General features: G+C 39.4%; 1 protein-coding gene across 2 annotated transcripts in view; it reads left to right on the top strand.

The window, feature by feature from the left end:
• Nucleotides 1–4,719: 4,719 nt before the first annotated feature.
• msraa (methionine sulfoxide reductase Aa) overlaps nucleotides 4,720–26,052 on the top strand; it is a 47,399-nt gene continuing 26,066 nt past the window's right edge. Inside the window, exon 1 of one of the 2 annotated variants that reach the window (XM_023265532.3) lies at nucleotides 4,720–4,936. In XM_023265532.3, coding sequence (XP_023121300.1) covers nucleotides 4,801–4,936 — 136 coding nt within the window. In that variant the 5' untranslated portion in view covers nucleotides 4,720–4,800. Of the gene's footprint in view, nucleotides 4,937–7,305; nucleotides 7,601–26,052 lie in introns of those variants that run through there. The other variant, XM_035946095.2, reaches the window with a different exon arrangement.

Below are 26,052 nucleotides of genomic sequence, written 5' to 3' on the forward strand. Positions count from 1 at the left end.
AAGCATTAATCAGAATCCTCTCCTATGGTTTCAGGCTTTACATCTGCAGAGTGTTTGTGAAGTCCAGCACTGATGAGAGGTGACAAGGTCTGATTGCCAGTTTGTGTCGAGCTTGTTCAAAGAGATGTCGGCTGAGGCTGAGGTCAACGCGCTGTGCAGGGTTGTCAAGCGCTCCACAAAAAACTCTGGATCAGGCTTTGTGCACAGAGGAAAATGTCATGTTGACATGGCTCAAACCAAACGGTGCCCAGTACCGGACCACATCCATTCAAATGATTTTAATGTTGTTCATGTCTTTGTCATGGTGGTTCAGATGTGTAAACTGTCAAGATATTCAAGTAATAATCTGACATTCTGGGAAATATGCTTGTATGTTGACAGTGATACCTGTTCTGGAGCTTCACGTTATGATCACTACTTGACTTTACTCCCTTGCTGATGCGCACACAGACAGCTGCAGACATCACGGATTCTCACAGTTGTTCTTATTAAGCCAGAGTTACACTTTGCGTGTCCGTAAGTACATCTTTGCAGCGCTGTGTGCAGCGTTTACATGCTTGACAAGAGTGTTCATGCATGGAATATGTAAATGTGGATCTATTCCACATGTACAAATCAGAGCCTCTACAGTGGACTCCATTTGGACAAGTACCATAATAATGATTGTGCATATGTGGTGTGTGGAAGGAGTAAAATCAAAGACACAGTAATTTTTAGTCTGCTTTGACAACTCCAAGCATGCATCCTGCTCCCCTAATGACTTAGTTGACAAATTTGGGCTGCAACAAATGGTGCTTAAAGCAAATGCTTCTTATGAGGAGAGACTGTACGATGAGATTCCCTGTGATCCGCACCTTTACAATTCATGATTAAAAGAGTTATAACTGTAGTATTTGCTGCTTGACTTTGGAGGAGCTTTGATTCAATTTGCTTTCCATCGACGGTGCCCAAACACAACCAGCAGTTCTAATTTCTCCAGAAATCCTGCGCTATGAAGGCCCACTGCCCTCAGCACGCCTCAGGAATAATCACTGACACAGTGCTACTCTCTCACCAGCTGGTATATCCAATAAAAAGTGCAAAGTCACAGACTTTCAGAAACATCCACAACGCATGCAGCAATGCAACTATCTGTGTAGCAAGGCAACATGTACCTATTGTAGTATGACTAGGATTGCATGTATCAGTCAGAGCACAGATACAGAAACCAGAAATTGACCTTAACCTTAGCATTAGAGCCATTTAGCATATTTGCATATACAAGAATTTGATTTTCCTACTCTTGAACAAGTCACAGCTAACAATTAGATTTAGAGATGGGATACGTCTAATATACAAAGTGCAAAACATTTAAATAAGATCATTTTGGAGCTTTTGGAAGATGTCTTTTTATCTCTGTTAATGGAGGATAATAATCCTCTCAATAATCTATAAACTTACAAAACTAAAATAATTTAAAAACTGACTGTGCGTAGTCCTGGAAGAGCCACAAGATTTATTTTCATTTGCTTCATAGCAGCTACAAAGTCAAATTTATGCAACCAAATTGTGTCTGCCATTAAAACCAGATCCATATAGGCCTGTCCCAGATAATCACATCGCATTAAGCAGAAATGTCGTATTCATATCTTCCTTTTGTCTCAGCCTTCTCTGAGTATAAAAAAAAACACATCTAAACAAGTCAGCACTTGAGACTCCATTTTGTGGTTGAGGTCTGAGAGAAGTGGAGCAACGGAGATCAAAACCACCAAAACCCAGCCGAATCATTTTAGGTTGGCTAATGTGGGTTAAATGATACTAAGGGCTCTTCACAGAGAGAAAAGCAGTTAAACGGGTTTGAAATTAAAAAGATGTCTAAAAGCATTGATTTATGTCTGTGGTTGGTTTTTGTGATGTGATCAAGAAGATTGTTTTTCGTGAAACATTATTGGCTGCATTGCTCTTGCTGAGACTAAAAGAATGAAGATGACCTTTAATTACATTTCTGAATTAACAGACAGGACTACATCTACAACACCGTTAATTCTGTGGTGGAATTTAGGACTGCACCCACTAGCTGAATGATTGATGATTCCCTCCCACCTACATACAGGAACAATCACACACTGAAATTAACATTTTTTTTTTCCCCAAAATAAGCAGCGTTCCTCCTGGGTTCCTCCATATGGCTCATCATCTGTCCCCCCGATCCCTCCTCCCACTTAGTGTACTGGGAACCAGTTGACTGATGGGAGACGTTCGATGCTCATTTGACTGCACCATTATAGCTACCGACCATGAAATAATCATCAGCTTCCATCTCACAAAGCCTAATTTTCTTCAAGCAACTGCTTACAAGCTTTACCAGCAACCTCGAAGGTGGAGTCTGAACAGTGCAGATGGATCGTTTTCCATGTAGACCTTTGAGTTTAATACATATTTATCTATGTGTGTAACAATGAATTTGTTTTTCATTTTTCATTAAAATTGAAATGCTGATAGCTTAAATTAAATCTAATTAACTCAGTTCTGTGGTTGGCTTTTTATTGACATTTCATATATTCATACTGTATGATTTAATCATTTAACTCAATCAGTTGCATTGTTTACCTCACCTTAATGACTCTGTTCCATTATCTTTGCTGCATCCCACTCTCTTAACATTTGCTGCTTAAACATTCCCAAATATGAAATGAGAGTGATTCTATTTTAATATTTTGTGACCTTTTTCTCGTGTGTTTCAGTAACAAAACATTGCATACAAACTCAGGGGTCTACATTTATGACCTACAATAACCTGATTCAGATAAAACCCCTGGTAGACAGCAAATGAGTGGGTCCTAACAACAAACATAACCAGCAAAAGAATGAAAAATACAAAAATAAAAAAAATGGAGAGGGAAGCAAAAGAAGAAACACAGAATATTTATTTTACTGTGAGAGTTTTGATGCATTACAAATTCATCACAATAGAGGATGAGATATGACTTTGCTTTGTAAATAAATTACCAGTCTGGACGCAGTAACTAAGTCACAGTTTTATTACTATAAACCTAAATAGGTTAAAATAAAAAGATTAAAGGCATTGCATTGGGTCAGAGCATACTGATTACATTTACTCCACCAAGGAATACAGTGGAGTTATGTGACGATCGACGTTGGTTTGTCTGTTTGTCTGTTAGCAACATTACTCAAAAATGAACAAACGAATTTGGAGGACATTCATGCAAATCATACTTATAAGAAACAACATTTTAAATGTGCAAATATTTATTAATCTGCCAAGGAACATGGAGGTTATGTGACAATTGGCTTATGTTTTTCTGTTTGTCTGTCCGTCTGTCTGTTGGCAACATTACTCAAAAACGTTCTAAAGGAAGGATTTGGATGAAATTTTCAGGGAAGGTCAGAAATAATTAAAGGACCAAGTGACTAGATTTTGGCAGTGATACAGCTTATAGTCTGGATCCACGGATTTGTTAAAGATTTCTGTATCATTGCCAGATAGCGGCACAGCGTCACCGTAACTATGACAACAAGTGAACACTATGTAAGCTGCCTGCTGACAATCACATGATTGTGATCCTACTACAAATCGAACGCTGCTGACTAATCAGGACTTATCCGTCAGAAATGACACAAGGAACAATTGATTAAATTATGGGGGTGTTTCCAAGTCCCATCAATTCCCACTGCCCGCTACATATTTAGGTCACGTGATTCGGTATCCGTACATAACGTATACATGGATAACACATGCCTGTACTCAGCGCAAGGCCGTTTTGTTTGTATATACATCTATATTAAACGGCCACATTCTATGTTGCTGTGATTTTGATCATCAGTAATAAACAAATGCTGCATTTATTTTTTTTTAAAAACTGCTGCATTTCTGACAATGTCATATGGTGGAATGAACAGCCTTGGTGGAGTACTCCGCTCTCTGAGTGCTTTTCTAGTTTATGTATGCATTTATGCATTCGTGAAAATGGCTTTTCACATGTAAAATAGATTAGATTAACATATGATGAGTCAATGTACATCTTTGGATGCAAGGCTTGTTAATAATGACATAATAGTGTATGTCTCACTGTCAGTCATACACAAAGGTTTATGATTTACAGTGGTATAGTTACCCAAGTTACAAAACTGCAGTTTCTTCAGTATCTAATCCACTAATAGGTAAAAATAACAAATGGCCATTGCAGTTTTTATTGTGATTATGTATTTAACTCAGCAACAAAAAAAGCTGTGAATGATACTTACAGCATAATGTGGAGGTCAAATAAATCTCCCTCAATTTAAAGGACAATCCTATAAATAACAGCCAGGCAACACAGAGGCTATCTGAAACGGTTGTTCATGTGATTGCGACACTGAACTCCATTCTAACATCTAACAATTATGTGTTATTTAACTTATTGGTGAAGGCACACAAGTTCATAGTGTACATATTAAGATTAGGAAGAAACAATAAGGTCTTCCGGTGAATTCGGCGCACAGCTGATGTTAGTTAATTATTTGAGAGTAAAAATAAAAGCGTACAAAGTTACTAATTTACCTAAATAATTGATGCTTGTTATTTATTGTGTGTGCAGAAACTGAGCGTTGCTCTGGACTGACAAATGTGTCATGTCATGTTTTAAGGAAATATACTGTATTTTTAGCCATGTCATTTAGTTTAGCGTTGTGTAACATGCGGCACCGTCCCGTTACACAAGTCCTGTGTTTACGTTAGGTAAGCTCGCTGTTATGTAGCTTAGCTAACTGGGCTAGCTCAGTGAGTGTGCAGCCGGAGTGTGTCGGTCTGCTGTGGGTTCAATGGTCTCCTCGTCCAGGCTGCGTCTGGTTTGGCGTCATTTTGTCAATAGCAGGATGGGTGACATGGCCTCCAAGGCACAGATGCCAACTCCAGAGAAAGCGCTACCCGGTCGGACTGACAGCATCAAAGTCTCCGGTGAGTCTGAGCTATGCTAACTGTAGCAGGCTAGCTTCGTTAGCAGTGTGATACAACTTTGACACATTCGCATTATGTCACAATCCAAAATGGACCTTTTGTCGCCTGGTTTTATACTATGTTTGTGTACGCCTAATGTTTGACGCGCTGCTATCCATCTATGATATACGCAGCTTCAGTAATTACGACGTAAACAACTTTAGAAACCGTAGCATTTAGCCTTTAGCTTCTGATATCTGTATACAGGAGCCAGTACTTTCTGCGCATGCGCACGCCCGTTTACCGGCAGTGGTGGAATCTACTATTTAAGCCCAACCGTGAGGTACAAGCACTATTCTGTTTCATCATCACTGAAGTACTAGTACCAGTACATGAATGTATGAATACTTAATTACAAGTAAAAATCTTTGATTCAAAATTCAAGCAAAAGTGCTGAATTAGTATACGTAAATTTTACAAAAGTACACCCCCTGTTCTGCAGAAAAATGTCTTCTGTGATTGATATATTGTTGTACAGGCCATTATTAGATTGTAAATACTGCTGCATCAATGTGTATACAACATTTTACTGTTGTAGCTTGTTGAGATGGTGCTATAGTTTTAACCACTACAGTTAAATGGTTTCCAACCTGAGGGTTGGGCTCCATTTCAGAGTCACAAGATAAATCTGATGAGAAAAATAACCAAAAAAATGGTTCTACAAGAATTAGTCTGGTTTTATTTTATTTTATTTATTTATTTATTTAATTTTTTTTTTTTGGGGGGGGGATCTTTGCTCTGTGGTAAAATATTAATTCATTTTTCCTCCTTGGGCATCAAGTATTTATTGAAATGGACATCTGAGAAGGGTAGAGAGGGAATGTTTTTTGTGTCTAACATTTCCAAGTGCAGCGACATTGCACTTATTTGATGGCCCCAGCAATAGACCTTCTTGTGTGAAGAAGACCAGATAAACTGCTGTCGAGAAAAGCAAAGAATCTACAAACAGCTATGCACACGTGTACATACATTTCGTGTGAGACGTACAAAGCAACTAGTAATCATGATCCTTTGCACAGAAATCTTATAAGAGTGTCTAAAATATGACGGATAAATTCCAAATCTGTTCCTATTGCACTTTAAGCAGTGTTTGGCACAGTTATATGCATGCAACGGGTGCTAACAGTAATCCTCTGAGGCAGGCTTCCACATGACATCACATGATCAACATCAGGACCTTTGCTATATTTGTAGAAAATAAGATAAAATGTGATATTCTATAGCATAACTGTGTTCAGGATTGTAAAACAAAAAACGTTTTAAGTATGATCTGCTCCAACTCAGTAATTTAGACTACAAAATTTTATATAACATCAAAACTTATCACACTGAATTGTTACCCAGACATAATTTGAGGATACTGAGGAGGGATGTTGGCTTAAAACATCAGATATCAGTGGCTTCAGTTCATAAATGTCAGTACGGTTTTTTTAATAATCCAAACATCTGTTGATTAAGTTACTTCTACTTGAAGGTAACTGTCACTCTAGCATGTAAATAGCTCAAATAAAAGTGTGAATACGTGTGTGTTTGCGAGATAGAGAGCTTTCTGTGTGTATAAACAGACCGACAGCAGCACTAAGTTGGCAGTCGGGGCAGTTGGCACCAACCTGCCCCCTCTTCACTACAAGTGAGGGTGCTGAGTCTTGGCACATGATGAATAGATCTGCACTGGCATCGAACAAAAGACCCGAGACACACATCTACACACGCACTCACATCAGAAATATACACACCCCCTGCCCTTTATATTGCCCTTTAGTAATAAGTAGTAAGTGTAAAGGTTGTCTGGTGAATGGAGTGTTGAGAATATTGACTCAGTGGTATTTGAGTTCAGTGTTAAAGCGACAGAGAGAAATGGTTAGAGGAGGGTAGTGCACAATGAAATGTTTGAGTGATTTTAAATGATTCTTAGATTAAGTTTGGATTGATTTACCCAAAGTGTGTTTAATATTTTGGCTGGACTGGAGGGGGTTGGACTGGAGAAGGAGGATGTGGGAGTGGAGGGGTTAGGAGGGCGGGGGTCCACAGCGAAAGGACGATCGGGATGGAGGGATGGATGGGAAGGTTCAGACAGAGTGGCAGACATGCTGGAGCATCGCCAAAGCTTCTCGGGAACACTGCCACAATCGAGAGAGACGAAGAAAGAGCGAGGGAGCAGAGTGGAAAGGAAAAAGCCATGCCTGCAGTGGAGAGACTTGGCAGGGCTTCTCCTTCTTTGTCTGTCTGGCTCAGGGCTGCAGCGCCAGAGGAAATCAAGAAACGGCCAAGCATGGTGGTGGTGGTGGAGGAGGATGGGGACAAGCTCTGCCGAAAAGACGAGAGAAGAAGTATTTCCAGCGGACTGCAACTCAGCTTCTGTAAGGTCTATGGAAATCCAAAAACAAAACAAGCCGTTTTCTCTTTTCAAACAAAATTCCGCTTTGGAGCCGACCAGGTTTCGGAGACAAAGTGTAATGTGATCGCAATATCTGATAGCTCGACATGTTATTTTAAAAGCAACAAAGTTGTGCATATCGCATTTTTGTTTTTGTGGAGAGCCAAACAATGTCAAGGACGGACATTTGACTTCAGACACTCAGGGACTAGCAGCCAGAGGAAGGCCATCCCTGCGCCAAGCAAGAGGTTTGTGTATGAGTATTTGTTGGGCTTTCAGACGTCTTTAACCAATTCATCAGGATTATTCAAGTACTTTTATGTTTAATTGCAAAACGTTGGTGTACAAGTTGAAACGCAGATCAAATGTAAGTATGTGGTTTGTTAATCTGATGGAACTGGAGGACACAAAGCAGGCCAAGCAGGGCCAGAAGCCTTAACAAAAGACCAGTGCGGATTCTAAAAATATTTGAGCTCTTCAGATCTCTACAGTCGCCCTGGTTAATACTGAAAAGGAAACTTTGGATGTTAGATTCAGAATTGTACAAATGGAATTATAGGTGAGATTGAAAATTACTTTTTGGCCTTGGAAATCGTAGTATAATCCCCCCTCATAATCTGTTTCATGGCTGCTTTGGAGACCCTTGATTGTAAATTACAGTTGGTCGGTAGCATCCTAAATAATGGGTTTAAATGACCAGTCTATTTGATATGTATGAGATGTCGCAATAACTTTCTATGTTAGAATGCCTCCATCATGTAACTCTCTAAATACTCAGGATTTTGGACCCTTAAGTAGGAATAAAAGTTACACATACACATTTGTATAAGAAAAAATGTTTTCAACAACAAATTTCTTTGACTGTAATTGCCAGGAAATACTGAAAACAAGTCCCTTCATTCAAGGTGGATTCATTTAATAGGCTGATTTATCCAACCAACAGGCCAGTCTTCAAAGATGTTTGGCTTATGATCATAACTGACAAAAGCAAGTATCAAACCTGATGTTTATAAAATCCTGATCTAGAGATTCTATTATCAAAACATTGTAGTGTGCAATTAATTTTCTTCTGACTAAATTACAATTCAACAGCTCATCTGTTCACCTTCAGATTCCCAAACTTCAACATCAATGACCTGCAACGAAGTGGCTTTTGATGGTGTTTTCCGTGTAAAAGTCAGTAATGAAACACTGAACAGATTGTTTGCATTAATATATATTATATCTTGGTCAGTAGGTTATGAGGCTGTTTGGTGCTTTATCAAAAATGGGATCATATCAAATCTCATATAGTCTAGAATTCACCTCTTTGCCATTAGTTAATCACGTCCTGTTGATGATCAGTTTACTTAAATACCTATTTTTCTTGTAATCATGTCCATATGGTGCTTTCATATGGTAGAAGACACACCTTGAGTGGACACTGCAGTGCACTGATGAGAATCAGAAACACAGATTCAGATGTCTGTAACAAACCCAAGTAACTAACTCAGTCAGCTTATGGGCTGGGACTTTCTGTACGTGTAGGGCTAAATTACTCCAGTGTTACAACTTGCATTATGTAGTGTAGTGTGGTTTTAGCAGAGTCACGGGTGAGCTGGAGTGCTCGAGCTGCTCTGTAAAGCCACTCATCGGTTTCCTGAACAGCAGTTTTGAAGCTCAGTGTGGTGGCTCAGCCATCGGCAGCTTAGCAGTACTTGACTCCTACTAACTCCTGGCTAATTCAGGAATGAACACAGGTGGAGCAGGAGTGGAGCTGAAGTGACTATAAAAACTTCTCCGAGCCATTGACTGTGCTGTGATGGTACCCTGCTGTTACTCACAGCAGCCATATCCTTAAACATGCACACCTACATCCTACAACCTCTGTAAAGTTGTCTTAAATGGAACAATTAGATGTAGAGACCAAAACTGTTTTTGTACCAGGCTGTAAACATATTTTTCCTGCTGTAAAGTTTGGTATTTTAACACAGGGGTGTTTGAGCATTGACTCGCTTTTGGAGCTGCCTCAAGTGGATATTTAAGGAAGTGCAGTTTTGGCACTGTCGCAGCAACAGTGTAAAGTTACATTTAAGCAATTTTAAGGCAGCATGAGCTTATTTTCGCAGAAAATCTTATAAATAATTATCTAAATATGCAACTTTAATACATATAGGATTTCAGGGGTTTAATCAATAACCAGAGAGGAACTTTAAATTCAGTTAAAATGTCGAATCCATCTTACAATTTATTTGTCTTCTGCTCATCCACTTTTTAAACACACTACCTTTTCCCAATACTATTTGCCTGGAAACATTAATATGAGCAAAACTCAATTACTACTGGAGAATTCATGTTTGGGACCAGAGGTCAACAGGGAAATACTTCTTACTGATGCTACCTAATCATTATTACTGTAATATCTTACTTCACCTTGTAAACCTCGCCTCTCTCTGTCTCCAGACACAGATGGAAAAAGTAAAACCAAAGCCTAATGAAGAAGTTAATGTCATCCACATCACAGCTTAATGCAGATGTCTTCAGACATCCAGCAGCTGGTGTGTGAAAGTCTTTTAATTAGCAGGTGTACCTGTGGGTGTAAATCATTATTTTGCAGCTTGCTGTTGAAGAACATATCATTTTGACAGGAAAAATTTCCAGAGATTTCTTTGAGGCTAACAAAAATGTCTAGAGTGATATTGTGCAAATGAGACTGTGATTTGAAGATATTACGTTTGTATATATAAAAAAAAAAAAGTTGTTTCTTGGCACCACACATTGAGCTGAGAGCAGCTGCTCAGTTGAAGCCAAAAAGCCAGTTGTTTTGTTTTCAACCTTTGAACAGCTCACAGCAGCTGTATCTGTATCACAATCAACAGTTTCTGCACTTCCTCTAGCTGGAAAAGGTACTTGGATGTGACTGCATGTCTGTTTCATTAATTAATGTTTCCAGTTCATGTTTTGATTTTGCACCGTGGAGCAAAAGAGACAGCAGCTGTGGACTATGATGAACAATGAATAGTGTAATGAGGACGCTATAGTTAATCACTGATAATAGGCTGTTTTTTGCTATGGTCATTTAAAGTTGGCCCAAACCTTAGTGCATGTTCTGACTGGAAAAACATCCCCGTTGAACCTTTTCCAGGGGGAGAAAAAAGAAGTAACCCAGAGTTGGTACTTTTAAGCAACTCTGAAAGATTGCTGTGGTTGGTTGAACTCTGAGAAGACAGAAAGTGCCATATATTCAGTCCTCTAGATGTCCTTATCAAGCAGCAGTCTTCTCTCTGGCATTGCCATCAGCAACATAAAATTCACCGTAGAGGCTAATAGAACAAACCTCCACTGTTGTATTTCCTAGAACTACAGTTAGTAACTACTATTAGTTGTTGGTTTGGTACACTAGAGTTAATGTTGCAGTCAGTGCTGTCCGATCCTACGCTGCAGTGGAAACAAAGCTGTTCCTGTAAATAGATATACTGAAACATTTCCTGGTACAGTTTCTGCAAATTTGTTGATATTCAACAATATTCGAAATCTAAAACCTTTTGGTTTTGTCCCATCATTTGTGATGAGTTCACATTTTATAATAACATTTTGGCAAAACTTCTTCTTTTGTCAAGCGATAGAATTGATGCCATCCTCATATCTGTGTGCTAAATCTGTTAGCTTAGTGCAGAGACTGGAAGCAAAGGGGAAAACAGTTAGCCTGGCTAGCCTTGTTTGCCAATGTGACAGGTTAATGCAAATGTTATCTGATTTGCATTTGCATTGTTGACTGATTTGAAATTTGCATCTACTAGCTTATTTACACTTCATATTTAATTTGTTCATTATATAAAAGATTTGAATTGAAAAAGAAGAGTTGTAGTTTTATGGTAAGTCAAGGGTCAGACTTGAGGACGTCCAACAACCATTGAACATTGCAAGAGGCCACCAAGTTAGCGGCTTCACTGTGCATTTCATATTTGTGCAAAATAACTTCACACAACAGGTAAGAGTAGCCATTTAACTAAATAGAAGGTGAATAAGCATATTTCCAAAAATGGCAGCCAACTCCTTTTAACAATGGTATAAAAATAGGAATAAGAATAGTTTCAGCCCTACTCTGTGGTACTAATTGACAAGCTGTCAGCACCTTTATAGCTAAAACTATGCAACAAGTATGAGCAATATACACTACCATTCAAAACTTTGGAGTCACCCAGACAATTTCATGTTTTCCATGAAAACTCACACTTTTATTCATGTGCTAACATAATTGCACAAGGATTTTCTAATCATCAATTAGCCTTTCAACACCATTAGCTAACACAATGTAGCATTAGAACACAGGAGTGATGGTTGCTGGAAATGTTCCTCTGTGCCCCTATGTCATTTACTACATTAACAATGTCTAGAGTGTATTTTTGATTAATTTAATGTTATCTTCACTGAAAAAAAACTGCTTTTCTTTCAAAAATAAGGACATTTCTGGTGACCCCAAACTTTTGAACGATAGTATATTTATATTGTTGCCAAATTTGTGTGAATTCTCCTCAAAATGTATTAGAATCCTATGAAGTTAAGGAGTTCAGTTGCAGCATTTAACATTGTTCTTTTCTACAAAAACTAGTCATTTGAAGTATTTCATATGAATCATGTCTAAAAGGGATGGCGGTAATTAGGTCATAATATTTCTTTTAATAAGAGATCAGTTTTGGCCTGATGCACATGGTCCCACTCTACCAAACACTTGAGTGACAAGATAAGAGTCAGAGCATTTTCAGTGGTTATCTGATGTGGAGAATCCAGGTGAAGCCTCTCTTGTATACCTGTATCAGCATGTCCATCACATCTCTTGCTCATGCTAAGTGACTGCAGCGTTATCAGGTGGAGGCTGGCACTCCTCCATCATCCACTTTTGTCACAACTGTTACCACAACAACACAGTAGGATTCCAGTAAATGAGCAAATGTGTTTTTGTGTTTGATTTCAGCTGCAGAGGTCTTTATTGTTTACACAGTGACTGGCCTGATAACCTTGACAGCAAAAATGACAGACATTTAGGGGTGAATTTGAGAGGCAGACCTGATGATAAGGGAGACCTATAGAACGAGATGAAAAGAGGGAAAGAGAAACAAGACAGAGACAGAGACTAAGAGGTTAAATGTCACTCAGATGTTCAGCATTACTTCAGCGAGAAGTATTTCTGAAAGCATTTGAGAAATAGGCTGTGCAGTAGCTGAATCCATCCTCGTTTTAGTTCATCGACGGCTAGTTTAGATGTTTGAGGACAGGTTCACGATGCGTGGAATCTCCGCACGCCGCATCGAATTTGCATAAAGTATAAGTCCAGTCTACTTTATGCAAATGAGCTGCGTAACTGGACCAGCATGCAACATGCTGTGTGTTTCCATCTGTGATCCGGTTTGTAAGCGGTTTATTATGTTGTGTCAACTGCTGCACAATAAAATGTGAATTGAAAACAATATAGTTTCTGCATTTATTGTTCAAGTATTAATCAGTAATACAGTGAAAATGAGAGGAAATGTGAATATTTACTTTGCAAGTTGATTTCGGTGTGCACCCCTAAGTTTTCTGCTTGCGCTGCTAAATTGTTAAGTTGGGGCCACTGTGCTCCTAGGATAAAAAGTTAGTCTGGAGCCCTGCTAACTTGTTATTTATAACTTGCAAAAATAACAGCTAATTTTAAATTCATCAACAGTGATCTATTTTTTTTAGCATTGATTGATAATCGGTCTAACTCACGGTGAGGTCTGTTCCACTTATCAGAGTTTTTTGATAACTGGCAACCAAGCAGAAGTACTGTTGCTATGGTTACCTTACAGTTCATAATGGTGACCGGTCAATCACATACATGTTTACTGTGTCACTTTTCTGCCATGAATAGGAAAAGATTTTGGGGCAAACACAGATTAATGTGACATCATACATGTGCTACTCCACAATTCAGTATTTACTCTATAAGAACACTGAATCAAGTTACAGCCTGTAATATGAAAAGTGTTGCTCATACCCACAGAGAATCATCTACTCTGCAACTCAATGGAGCTCTTAAGCCTCTTTTAGTTCATTGTTGTGGTTTTACAACACATTTACTGTACTGCTCAGTCTCAGTGCTCTCATTATCCTTGTTTCCATTAGTTGCAGGCAGCTGGTTTCAGAGAAAAAGCCAGAATAATTCCACTGCATGCTAAATGCCCAGCACAGGGGAAAGTTAGCAATTAGATGGTGAAGAAAGCAGCAACATTTAGCAGCTAAAGAGCAAGATATTTAACTCGGGAATGAGCAGAACAGAGCTAAAACAAGAGTGAATATTGGACTTCATCATCAGGTCAACAGACACAGAACTCCAATTTCTGTTTCTGAATTAGCCTGTACAGCTTTTTCGATTTCCCTGTCATGAAAAGCACAACTAAAAGATTAATGAGATTCATGACAGCTTCAAAGATACATTAGAATCGGCATGAAAATGAGGCTGATAAAACCCAAAACGTTTGTATCAGCCTTCAGAATTGGTTGTCAGCAGTGACAGCTGTAGTGCACTTTTGTCTAATTCTGTCTTTTTCCTTTCTTCATTTTCTATGATTGGCCTACTTTATGAAAAATTGTTGTTGTAATCTCTGTTTTTTGCATTTTTTTTAGCCAACGCTACTCCATGTACAATAAACAGCAACAGTTCTTCATCAGTAAACACAGCCACGTCAAAGCTCGGACTACAACCCTACTCAACATAAGATTAAACATCTTTGAATAGCGTTACTTTTTAGCCGACAACTGAGTACGGAAAAGATGGTTCTTATCTTGCCGACATGATCTCTATGGCCTCCTTAAGCCACCGCTTGTATTTGTTAGCATCCGATGTTATGATCCTCCCCTTGTCCCAGTCCATGATGTGGTTATTTCTTTTGCAGTGGTCCCTGATGGCTGGATTTTGAGCTTTCTTGTTCAGCTTTGTCTTTTTGTGTTCTTGTGAGTTGCCCAACTGTTTCTTTTACACATTCTCTGTGGTGTTCCTTTTTTCTTGTGTTGAATGATCTTCCTGTTTCGCCAATGTATGTTTTCTCGCATGATTTGCAGGGAATTTCATATATGATGTTACATATATTGTCGGATTCTATTTTATCTTTGGAGTGAACTAGTAGCTGTTGGAGTTTTGTATGCGGTTTTACTGCTGTGTTGATGTTGTATTTTTTCATTATTCATTGTAGAGTTTCCGTTATATCTCTCGAATATATGTAATGGTGATTATATTGCTGTTCTTACTGTCCGGTATTTGCGTGTGTTTTATTTTTCTTGACTTGTTGTTTTCTGTTGTTAATGACCCATTTTGGATATTGACAGTGTGAGTGCGTTCTTGATGTGCTTGTCCTTCTCCTGTCTGTCTTTATCTTCTGTTATGATGCTGGTCTGTTCATACAGTGTCCTGACAACTGCAAGTTTGTGTGCTGTGGGGTGTCCTGATGTCCAGAGGAGGTACTGGTCCGTGCATGTGGGTTTCCTGTAGACTGTGATTTTTATGCTGCCGTCTTGTCAGCAATGAATGATCATGTCCAAAAATGATATGGTCCGGTTTATTTCTTCTTCATGTGTGAATTGCACGTTGCCAGTGTCGTCCATGTTGTTCAGATGATCTGTGAGTTCTTGTGTCTGTCCAGATTTTATTATTTCCAGGATGTCATCAACGTACCTTTCCCAGAGTGTGGGTCTGCAGTGTGTGGATGACTTAAGTTTCCAAGTCCTCCATGAAAAAGTTGCTCATTATTGCCGATAGTGGGTCTCCCATTGCAAAACCTTCTTTCTGTCTGTATATTTTGCCTTTGAACTGAAAATAGGTGGATTTGGCAACAAACCGTAATAATGTAGAGATATCTTCAGCTGTTGAAACATGTCAGTCAAGTAAAAAAACATCTTTTCCTTATTGAGTTATCGAGTAAAAAGTAACGCTGTTCTAAAGTAAGATATGACAAAATGAACATAATCCAACTCTAACACAGTAATTAACATGGGGAACTTTTGTTTCTTACAAGGGAACTCTGTGTGTTTATTGCAACGATGGCACACTGTTCAAGATGTCATGAATGTATTAATGTTGGTAAAAAGCCGTGCGGTTTACAGTAAACAATCTCAGGCCTTATATATTAAACATAAATTACTGCCTGATCTTGCATCACAGCTCTACATAGCCAACATTTAGTCAACATTTTCCATAGTGTCCACTTCCAGCGTGTGTGAATGCACAAAGCCATTACTACAACATATAGAAGTCTGAAAGGTCTAATCAGTTCTCCGTCTTTTAAGTGCAAAGTGCATCAAGTCTGTTTCCCTGCACTGCATGCTGTCTCATGGCTAATGGCTGAGAGCGATCGATCAGGTCGAACCCTCAGGGGAGCACGCACACACACACACACACACACACACACACACACACACACACACACACACACACACACACACACACACACACACACACACACACACACACACACACACACACACACCCTGCAGAGGCTTATAAACCCCCACCACCACTCTTACTACACTCACAGCTGTCAATCAAGTGTTTCAAAGTTTCAGACAAGATGAGGAAACGGAGAACCAAACGGGAAACATACCTTACAGTGTAAAACGTGTACTGCAGGTGATGATGTAGTATCATTCTGTGTAGCATTGGCTATATACACTCAGCTTTTCTGCAATGAACAAACATCAAGTCAAGTTTAGGATTGCTTAAGCTTTGCTATGCTGTAATGTGTGTGAGCAGATTTTGACAATGTGCTCTTAATTCAAGATCTGCTTACCAGCTTCTTCTGGAACTTCTTCATGGTTTTTATTTGTGCAGGGAGGTTTGTCAGTTGTTGTATTGTCTCAGATTTGGGAATTTGTTGCTTTGGATTCGACAATTTAAAGATGTGATTCTTCAACTGGATATTTTTGACGATTTTCTCACTCAGACATTTATTGATTTGATAGAAAACATTCATAAAAGGCTAAGTGATTTTTTAAAAAAGTGTGTCCTGCTGGTTCAAGAGGTTAAGATTAGTGGCTTGTGTTTTGTTACATGTCATCCTTCTGTCAAACCTCATTCTTTGTAAACTCTTGTCAAAAAATATATATTTTACTGTATATAGAATATGCACTTTGTTACCAGTAAACCAGAAACACTATATAGAAACTTTCATATAGAAACCTGCATTTATTGTCAGAGGAATATATTTTCATACATATTTTAATAATATTGACTTTATTTGATTCATTTTGATACATAACAGTTAAAGATATGTATTATTCTTTGGCAAGCTTGTCTCTACTAATCAATGTCACCGTGCCCTCTAAACTTAACATTTTGTTCACTGCATTTAAATAAGCAAGCATCTGCTGAACAACAATGTTTAAAGTCCCTTACAACAGTTAGTTTTCCAAACAAGCACTTAACTTTTTGAATGAAAACTAAAACATCAGTACGTATATAGCCTCCTTGAGGTGTCCTGTATGTTCAAAGGCAAGCAGAGGAGGCAGCCAGCAGCAAAACAATAAGGATAACACTGATGGTTGTAATGATGGGCAGTAATAAAAATGACGATGGCAATCAGAGCAGCTGATTGAGAGGCTCAGATAGAGAGTGAGGGAGAAATACTGTAGCAGGGAGAAATAAATGGAGAGAGAGGCACAGAGAGTGGAGGAGGGAGATGCTCAGGGAGGTTGATAAGAAAGGGGGAGCAGGAGGAAGATGAAGAAACAAGGCAATCAGAGAGAGAGACACAGGCGGAGAAGAGGGTGGGGGGAGGTTACTTTGTAGATTTAATTGCAGTGCAGTTGAGGCAATCTTTTCTGTGTGTGTGTGTGTGTGTGTGTGTGTGTGTGTGTGTGTGTGTGTGTGTGTGTGTGTGTGTGTGTGTGTGTGTGTGTGTGTGTGTGTGTGTGTGTGTCTCTCCAATCTCCCCCAGCCAGACATTAGCTGCAGTGCTTCATTTATCACTGTCAGGTCTGGAGCTCCAGGGGGGATAAGAAGGGGTTGTTGGGCCCAGGTTGTAGCTCCTCTCCTGGTCAGGGCAGCACACTGAGGACCAGGTCCAGTCCGTGGACTTCTAATATTCAGTACAGAGGGTGAGGGAGAACCACTGCTAATATTTAGTTACATTCTGCTGGTATTGATTGTGCTTACACGTCGTCAGGGTTTGTCTTGGCTCAGAATGACTGTATAGGACCTCAAGCATGATCAGCACATACAGTAATGTCACTGAGTCTTGGTTGTGTTATTTTACTGAACTCTCTGCTCTATTTTGTGTTGTTATAGACCATTTGGTAAACAAAAATGTCTATAAAGCTTAAGTAAATAAAACCCTAATTAAGAAAACTGGTTTTAAAAAAAGATGTAATTTTTTTTTTGGTTATGTTCAATTTTTACGCAGAAAACCCCTGGTCATGTCTGCACCATAATGTGAATCAAATCTATATTCGTAGTCATGCTAGCAATGATGGTTGGAGTCAGTCCACTACTCTAGTTCCAAATGAAAACTCTTTGCTAATAATCTGATTGTTTGTCTTAAAACTCTATACAGGCATTTGTGCTTCACACAGGATAATCTTAATGCTAATCCCCTGATATTTTCTCTAGTGCCACTATGAAGTACACAGTTGGATGGATTACCATTGACTTTGGTGCAAACATGAGTTGGCAGTGTCAAATAACCTTAGTGTTCCTCTGTCTTTTCATCTAGTGCCATCAAGAGGTCAAAATTTCTCTTAGTCCATTGCTTTGTTTTAAGCTTGTGTGACAAAACAATAGTGATATGTACTAGTGATAAACACTTAATCAACAGCAATTAGAAAATTGTTTGATACAGTGTTTCATAGTTTCACTTAAATATATTACATGCAGGGCCGCACAGTGGCTCGCTGGTTAGCACTTTCGCCTTGCAGCTAGAAGATCCCAGGTTCACATCCTGGCCTTCCTGGGATCTTTCTGCATGGAGTTTGCATGTTCTCCCTGTGCATGTGTGGGTTTTCTCCGGGTTCTCTGGCTTCCTCCACAGTCCAAAAACATGCTGAGGTTAATTGGTAACTCTAAATTGTCTGTAGGTGTGAATGTGAGTGTGATTGTTTGTCTCTATATGTAGCCCTGTGATAGATTTTGAGGGTCCAGGGTGTCAACTGCCTTCATCCTAAATCAGCTGGGATAGACTTCAGTCTCCCCGCGACCCTAGTGAGGATTAAACAGTGTATAGATAATGGATCGATATTAAATGCAAACCACCACGGTAGAAAAATACAAAGATCAGTTGCATGTACGAACCCCAAATCAACTCTCATAACATCACTCAGTATAAACCTTAGTCATTAATAAAACGATGTAAATTAGTTAATAATTGTTGATATCAACTGAAATTAAACATTTTGTCATGATGAACTTTTCAGCTTTATCACTCAGCCTGACTTAATCAACAGAAATTAATCAAATGATCTTTTGTTTTTCTGCATAAGAAGCACTTGCTGGCTTCAGAGTTGATGGGTTCTTTATATCTTCTTGAAACTTTATGATGAACCTTTCTGACCGTTTTCTGCTGGACTTGACTAGTAGATTCACTGAAAAGGGCTGGAGGTGGTTTTGAGGTTTAAGACGCTGACCACGTACCTCCCTGCTCTGAGTCTGGCCAGGAGCATTTTTTTTGCATGTCATCGCTCCTCTCATTTCATGTGAACCCTCTGCTGACAAGAAGAAAGTTGGATTCCTTATAATTAAATTGGGTTCTGTCTTGCTGTAGCCGTAATATTTTTTATTATGCTGCTGGTGAATGATGAAAGGAAAACACGACTGAAAAAAAAAAGGATCAAACAGCTTGAAAATCTTAGACAGTGACGCAGGAGGCTGACTCAGCACTTTGTTCAGTCAGCTCTGTGTGCAGGATGACGTAAGACACTGGTTTATCTTGGATACGCAGAAATGGAGTGAAACACATTTTTCTGTTCAGAATAATTTACCCAGTGTGTAAAGGTTGATCTATAGAGTCAAAATCCAATCATCACACAACAATAAAACTCAGAGCTGACCTGTTTATTTTACGTTTATCTGGTATATTCGATCTGATTCTGTCTGGTTATCTGTGGCTTCACTACAGAAAATTAAAAAGAGATGAAGGGCGTGATGAAAAGGCCATGAAGATAAACCAGAGTGTACCAAGTGCTGATTGGCTGACTGTGTAGTGATTCTGCCTGCCTTCACACACGCACACACACACACACACACACACACACACACACACACACACACACACACACACACACACACACGCAGACACACATGGGCCTGAGCTGAAATAGAGCAGCACTAATGGAGAGTGTGTGTGTGCCACAGATGTCACCGTGGATAAAGGCCTGTTCTGTGATCAGGCTTATTATTGTGACAGGATTTAGGAAGCTGCAGGAAGAGACTGAGAGGCAAGCTGGTTAGCCACACACACACACACACACACAGTGTAGCTAAAATGAAGTGGCTCACTGTTTGATGTGAAGTGTCCTGAAGTGCTTTCTAACCTCTCTCGCTGCTCTTTACCGCCGAATAGAACATTAGTCAAACTGTCCGCACAAACTGTCTAATAAACAAGGAATGGAGCAGGAAACAATCTGCAGTCTATTTTCTTGTAGTCAAATGAAAACAGCAACGTCAGCCGTGTGGTGTGATATTTTGTGCAGTTTGAGATCCTCAGCATTGCTACATGCGCTAATTCAAGGTTAAGCAATGCTGGAAAAATACAATAAACCCATCATCTCGCACACACACACACACACACACACACACACAAACGCACGCACGCATGCACACACAGACACACACACACACACTGTTGCAACCTCACACAAAAATCTAAATTCAATTAATCAACAAGAAGCGTTGTTATCACTCCCAGCAAGATAAAGTCCACTGCAAGATCAGGCATTTGGGGAGTGCTGCATGAAATAATTACTCTCCAGAAAAATGACACCATCTGTATACACTGTGTGTCGAGGAAAAGATTAATGTGGAATATTAATGAGTGTTTTTGAAAAGATTTCTGCCTCTTTCTTCCTCGTGTTGGAGAAATTGTCATTTCTCTTCGCCCTGCATGCTTCACTATTTTTAGGCTTTATGTATTTACTGCTGCTTTAGTCAGAGTAAGCTTGAAAGTGGAAGCAGCATATGCGAGTCTTACAGGGTTTTCACATCAGAAATGAAATTGCTCAAACAAAGGGCAAAATGTCCACCTACTACAGCAATCACCTGACAATTTGTCATGATTATAGGTGGGATGACAGTATAGGATCTTGCTACATTAAAGGCCTCCTCTGGTGAAAATCCAGTTTACCTTGTTAACACAGTTTTCACTTTTTTTCACATTTTCATCTGGTAATTTTATATGCTGGAAGACACATCACGAGCAAAAAAAGCAGCCAGCGCCATGGCTGAGTATTTCCACCTTGAAACTGCAGTGTACCAATGCCAAAAACATGGATTCAGAATTTCAGAAGTTTCATTCGTAACAAACGTAAAGAAATAATCCAGGGTGGGGCTTTCTGTATCAATCTTCTTCTTCAGAACTGGCTGCAGCTTCATAGCGCCTTGGCTACAGGCAGTGGAAAAATATTTGCCCCCTTCTCAAATTCTTATTTCTTTTGTAGAACAAGTACTCCGCCAATGCTGCTCAGTCGATTTCCGACAAATGAAATATTTAAAGAATTCATGGTCCACAGTGATCAATTTGTAGTAGGATCGCAATCACATGATCGTCAGCAGGCAGATGATGTGGTGTTCACGTGTAGTCATAGTTACAGTGCTATCATGCAATGATACAGAAATCTTTAACAAATCCATGGATCCAGACTATAAGCCACATCACTGCCAAAATCTAATCACTTGGTCATTGTGTCATTTCTGACCTTCCCTGAAAATCTCATCCAAACCTGTTAGTCCGTTTTTGAGTAATATTATGCATGTGTAAGTAATGTATGTAATGTACGGATACGGAATTGCGTGACCTAAATATGCAGAGGGCAGCGGGAATTGATGGGACTTGGAAACACCCCCACAATTTAATTAATTGTTCCTTGAATCATTTCCGACGGATAAGTCCCGATAAGTCGATTTGTAGTAGGATCACAATCATGTGATCATCAGCAGACAGCTGACGTAGTGTTCACTTGTAGTCATAGTTACAGTGACGCTGTGCCGCTATCTGGCAATAATACAGAAATCTTTAACAAACCGTGGATCAAGACCATAAGCTGCATCACTGCCAAAATCTAGTCAAGTGGTCCTTGTGTCATTTCTGACCGTCCCTGAAAATTTCATCCAATTTCATCCGCTTTTGAGTAATGTTGCGAATGGACAGACGAACAGACGGACAGACCAACGCCGATTGTCACATAACTCCACCGCGTGGAGTAATAAAGGGTTTAATGACAAAATAAGATTATCAGCTCAGATTTAGTTAAGTTTCCCGACAGAATTATACACAATGCTGTGGGAAGCTTAAGTTAGCAGGAGTATAATGGGACTGAAGGTGAAGAGGTGCAGTCATTTCCTCTCCAAGACCCAATCAACGCAGGAGATGACTGCAGCTCCAAACCTTCCTAGTTCTAAATATGTAACTTCGATACAAGGAGGTGAGTGATGAGTTTTTAGAGCATTAATAAAGGATTATAATGAGGCAAATATACCAGACACGTAATGTTTGTACTGTATTCCACCCTCTTAACTCTTGTCTTTTTCAGGGGTTGTGCACACAGATTTCACCTTTTGACTTTTAACGTTGGAGGCTGTCATCATGTTTCCTAGTGTGCTCGTGTGGAACATGCATGCATATACAGTATGTACTAGTGTGTTAGTCTGCTAGACACTAGAAATCATGAACTGGCCTTTCGTGACTCTGGTTGGTCTTGACTGTTGCTCAAACAATGACCCTATTTACATCTGCTCTCTGAATGCGAGCACACATACATATTTTGACTTTATTATTAATCAAATTTTCCGACATGATTAAAAAAAAAAAAAAAAACTGCGGAGGTTTGGTCATGCAGCTGCTCAGACGAGCACAATTGGATTCTCAATTACAAAAGCTGATCTTTGTCTGTGCAGTGTCGGTCTGGCATGTTTAATATAAAAGCCCAGTAAGATTTATAGACAGGCCATAAATAGAATCAGGGAAAATTACAGTTTTCATGTGCGGCACCATGTCCGTAACATTGTACAGGCCAAATAACCCAACCCTGCACAGGAAATGTGAAAACGTGTGCAAAAAGCAGTTCAAATGGGAGTGTGCAACTGACTTGTCAGTGCAGAACAAATCAAAAATTGAATGGTCTTGCTGCACCGATTCTGTGGGAATGTTCGGTATATGCATGACAGTCCTTTTGCACAGCAACGACCAAACATCAAGTAATATACAGGAAAGTATAAAAGCTGTAGAGCTGGTTTGTTGCTCAAATAACGGAAGTAATTTCTTGATTATCTGTGATTAAATCAGTGCAACCACCAATGACAAGTCTATATTTAATGGTACAGATTGATTGAGCCTCCAGAAACTACTGTGCAGGTGGTGTGTGTTTGCAGTCTATGGCAATATCAGTTATTATCTAAGGAAGGTGTTTACATTTCAGAGCATATATATGTTGGGTGTACCGAGACAAATGATCTGCATCTTCTGTCGCTTCTTTATTGTTGTTTTTTTCTTTTTCATCCTGCTTTCTCTCTCTCACCCACAGTGAGCTGTTATACTCATTAGTATTCTGTCTGGACTTATTGTCTTTCCCACTGACATTTACATTTAAATTGTTTATCTCTTGGTGTGTGTGTGTGTGTGTGTGTGTGTGTGTGTGTGTGTGTGTGTGTGTGTGTGTGTGTGTGTGTGTGTGTGTGTGTGTGTGTCTACACATGAGCGTGTGCGTCTATAGTCAGTAATGAACATGCCTTCACTGGTCCCTGAAGGCAGCCATTACTAAAACACACATACAGAGGAGGAGGGCAGAGAGGAAAGGGGAGGCTGAGAATCTGTAGCGGTATTAAGGTGCAGAATCTTAGAATTCCACTTCAAATCACTGTATGCACGTTGTTGAAGGCCGATTTATTTAGACTGAAGCTTTGTTTGTGCTGATTTTCAGTTGCATTAAAATTTTGTCAATTTTATAATAAAAATCGCTGCAGTTCATCACGTTAGCGGCATTTACTCTGGAGTTCTAACTCCTGACATGTAGTGTCTGAAAACTAGGGCATCTCAGTTTAAAAGTCTCTTCTCTCTGATTATGTTCTTTAGTTGTTTATTGCTATTAGGATTAAAAAAGGCAGCCAGTATCTGCACAGTGGAATACAGTGTCGATCACCCATTTTTTCAAAGACAGAACAAGCAATGTTTGGAACCTGCAGGGTTCTCATCAAGCAAATGACTACCGGGACAAAGGGCAAAGTGATTTATAGATCAGAAAAATGATAAAAATCTGTCTCATAACACTGTCAACAAATCAAACTTGGGTAAACATTTGATTAGGAGTCTAAAGATGTCAGAGGAAAACTTCATTTGCCAGCAAAATGCAATGCAAGTGTGCCCATGTAGGATCACAACTAATAGTTGCACACTCATTTATCATACAAATTGCCCAAACAGATGCACAGGAAAGGTTCAAGCACACATTCAAAAGATGTAATACAACAGTCTATTTTTATGTGTTCCTTATCCTTCTGAATGCAAAGCAGTTTCTGGCATTTTTTTTTACCCCCGTCACTTTGGCTCATTTATTACTGCAATATAAAGTCCTGACCCTTTATGGAAACAGAGCAATCATGAGTAGACAGAGAGACAACTCAAAAATGCCATTTGTGCAGTACAACAAAGGTAAAATCCCATTTATCATTAAAAATATTTATTGTACAATAACTAAATAAAACTAGACTGTAGACCAAATGCCCAGATGTCACCATTACTAGGGAAAAAAATGGTGACTCTACATACTATAGATATTTTCGACAAATTTTAAATTTGTTTTGGTACGTGTCCCCTGTCTGCTTTGTGTACACACTGCCTGCAGTTCAGCCAAAAAGTATTCTGAATCTTTGTCACATGACTGTTGGTCACAGCTGAGTCACTTATGGTGTCTTGGTTGAGATGAGAAGCACAGACTTTACTTTTTTTACAGAATCTGGTTTGAACATATTATTTAATTTTTGTCAATTTTCAAATGAAACATGTAGAACAAGAGAAGCTCGCAGAGGGTGCAGTACTCCGCCAAAGCTGCTCAGTCATTGTTTGATTTCCGACAGATGCAATCTTTAAACAGTTTGTGATGCACAGCAGTGGATTTGTAGGAGGATCGCAATCATGTGATCGTCAGCAGGCAGCTGACGTAGTGTTAACTTCTAGTCATAGTTACAGTGACGCTGTGCCGCTACCTCGCAATGAAACAGAAATCTTTAACAAACCATGGATCCAGACTATAAGCTGCATCACTGCCAAAATCTAATCACTTGGTCCTTGTGTCATTTCTGACCTTCCCTGAAAATTTCAATGAAATCCATTTGTCTGTTTTTGAGTAATGCTGCACATGGACAGACAAACAGATGGACAAACAAACGCATACATAACTCCACCGCATTCCTTGGCAGAGTAATAACAGGTATTATGATAAAATATGATTATCACCTCAGCTTCAGTTAAGATTCCCAACAGAATTATACACGATTAGTTAAACCTTTGGAAAACTGAAAACCTTAAGATTTCTTTAGTTTTAACAGTTACTGGCTCTGATAAATGGTGTCATTTTTGAGAATTTTTTAAAAAGAGAACATGCTGTTCAAACCCACCAATGGATTTTGGGCTTTGTATTTTTATATTCCTTAAAGCAGATACAACAGGAGTACTGTGCTGTGGGAAGCTTAAGTTAGCAGGAGTATAATGGGACTGAAGGTGAAGAGGTGCAGTCATTTCCTCCCCAAGGCCCAATCAACACAGGAGATGACTGCAGCTCCAAACCTTCCTCCCTCACAACACAGAAAAAGATGAGAAAGATTTGTGTTGTACTGACACAGGATGAAAGGGTGCTCATGTAATCAGACAAACGAGGACGACGCACACACTGACTTTCAGATGATGTGTGTGTTTTATGTGTGCTTGTGCAAGCAAGTTGAAGCAATCAGCTTATTGCAGAATGTAAAATTCAAAGTGATAATCATAGATGATTTTGGTGTGTGTGTGTGTGTGTGTGTGTGTGTGTGTGTGTGTGTGTGTGTGTGTGTGTTGCGTTACTGATTGGTTGGCAGCATCCATCTGGCTGCTTTTTGTCTATAGGCATGCTGCCCCTTAACAATTATGCGACCATGCATGAAGATTATGTGTGTGTGTGTGTGTGTGTGTGTGTGTGTGTGTGTGTGTGTGTGTGTGTGTGTGTGTGTGTGTGTGTGTGTGTGTGTGTGTGTGTGTGTGTGTGTGTGTGCACTGAGGAAAGGGGAGGGTATAGAGAGGGGGGCATCCAGATGTTTAGTTCATTCTCATTCTCCTCCATCATCACATTTATTTTAATCCGTCTCCCTCCCCTACAGCATTGCACAGCGAGCCATCTGTACATACGCATGCAGCCTCCGGCATGCTAACGCTAATGCGTGTTAGCTCAGCCAGGTGGCTGGATGGCCTCGAATGGGTCCTCGTGCACCTCTGGCTCTGTGTTGATTGGAGTGAATGCAGCTGCTATGAAATTATGC

This window comes from Amphiprion ocellaris, chromosome 12 (genome assembly GCF_022539595.1).
Source record: "Amphiprion ocellaris isolate individual 3 ecotype Okinawa chromosome 12, ASM2253959v1, whole genome shotgun sequence".
In the NCBI taxonomy this organism is placed as follows: domain Eukaryota; kingdom Metazoa; phylum Chordata; class Actinopteri; family Pomacentridae; genus Amphiprion; species Amphiprion ocellaris.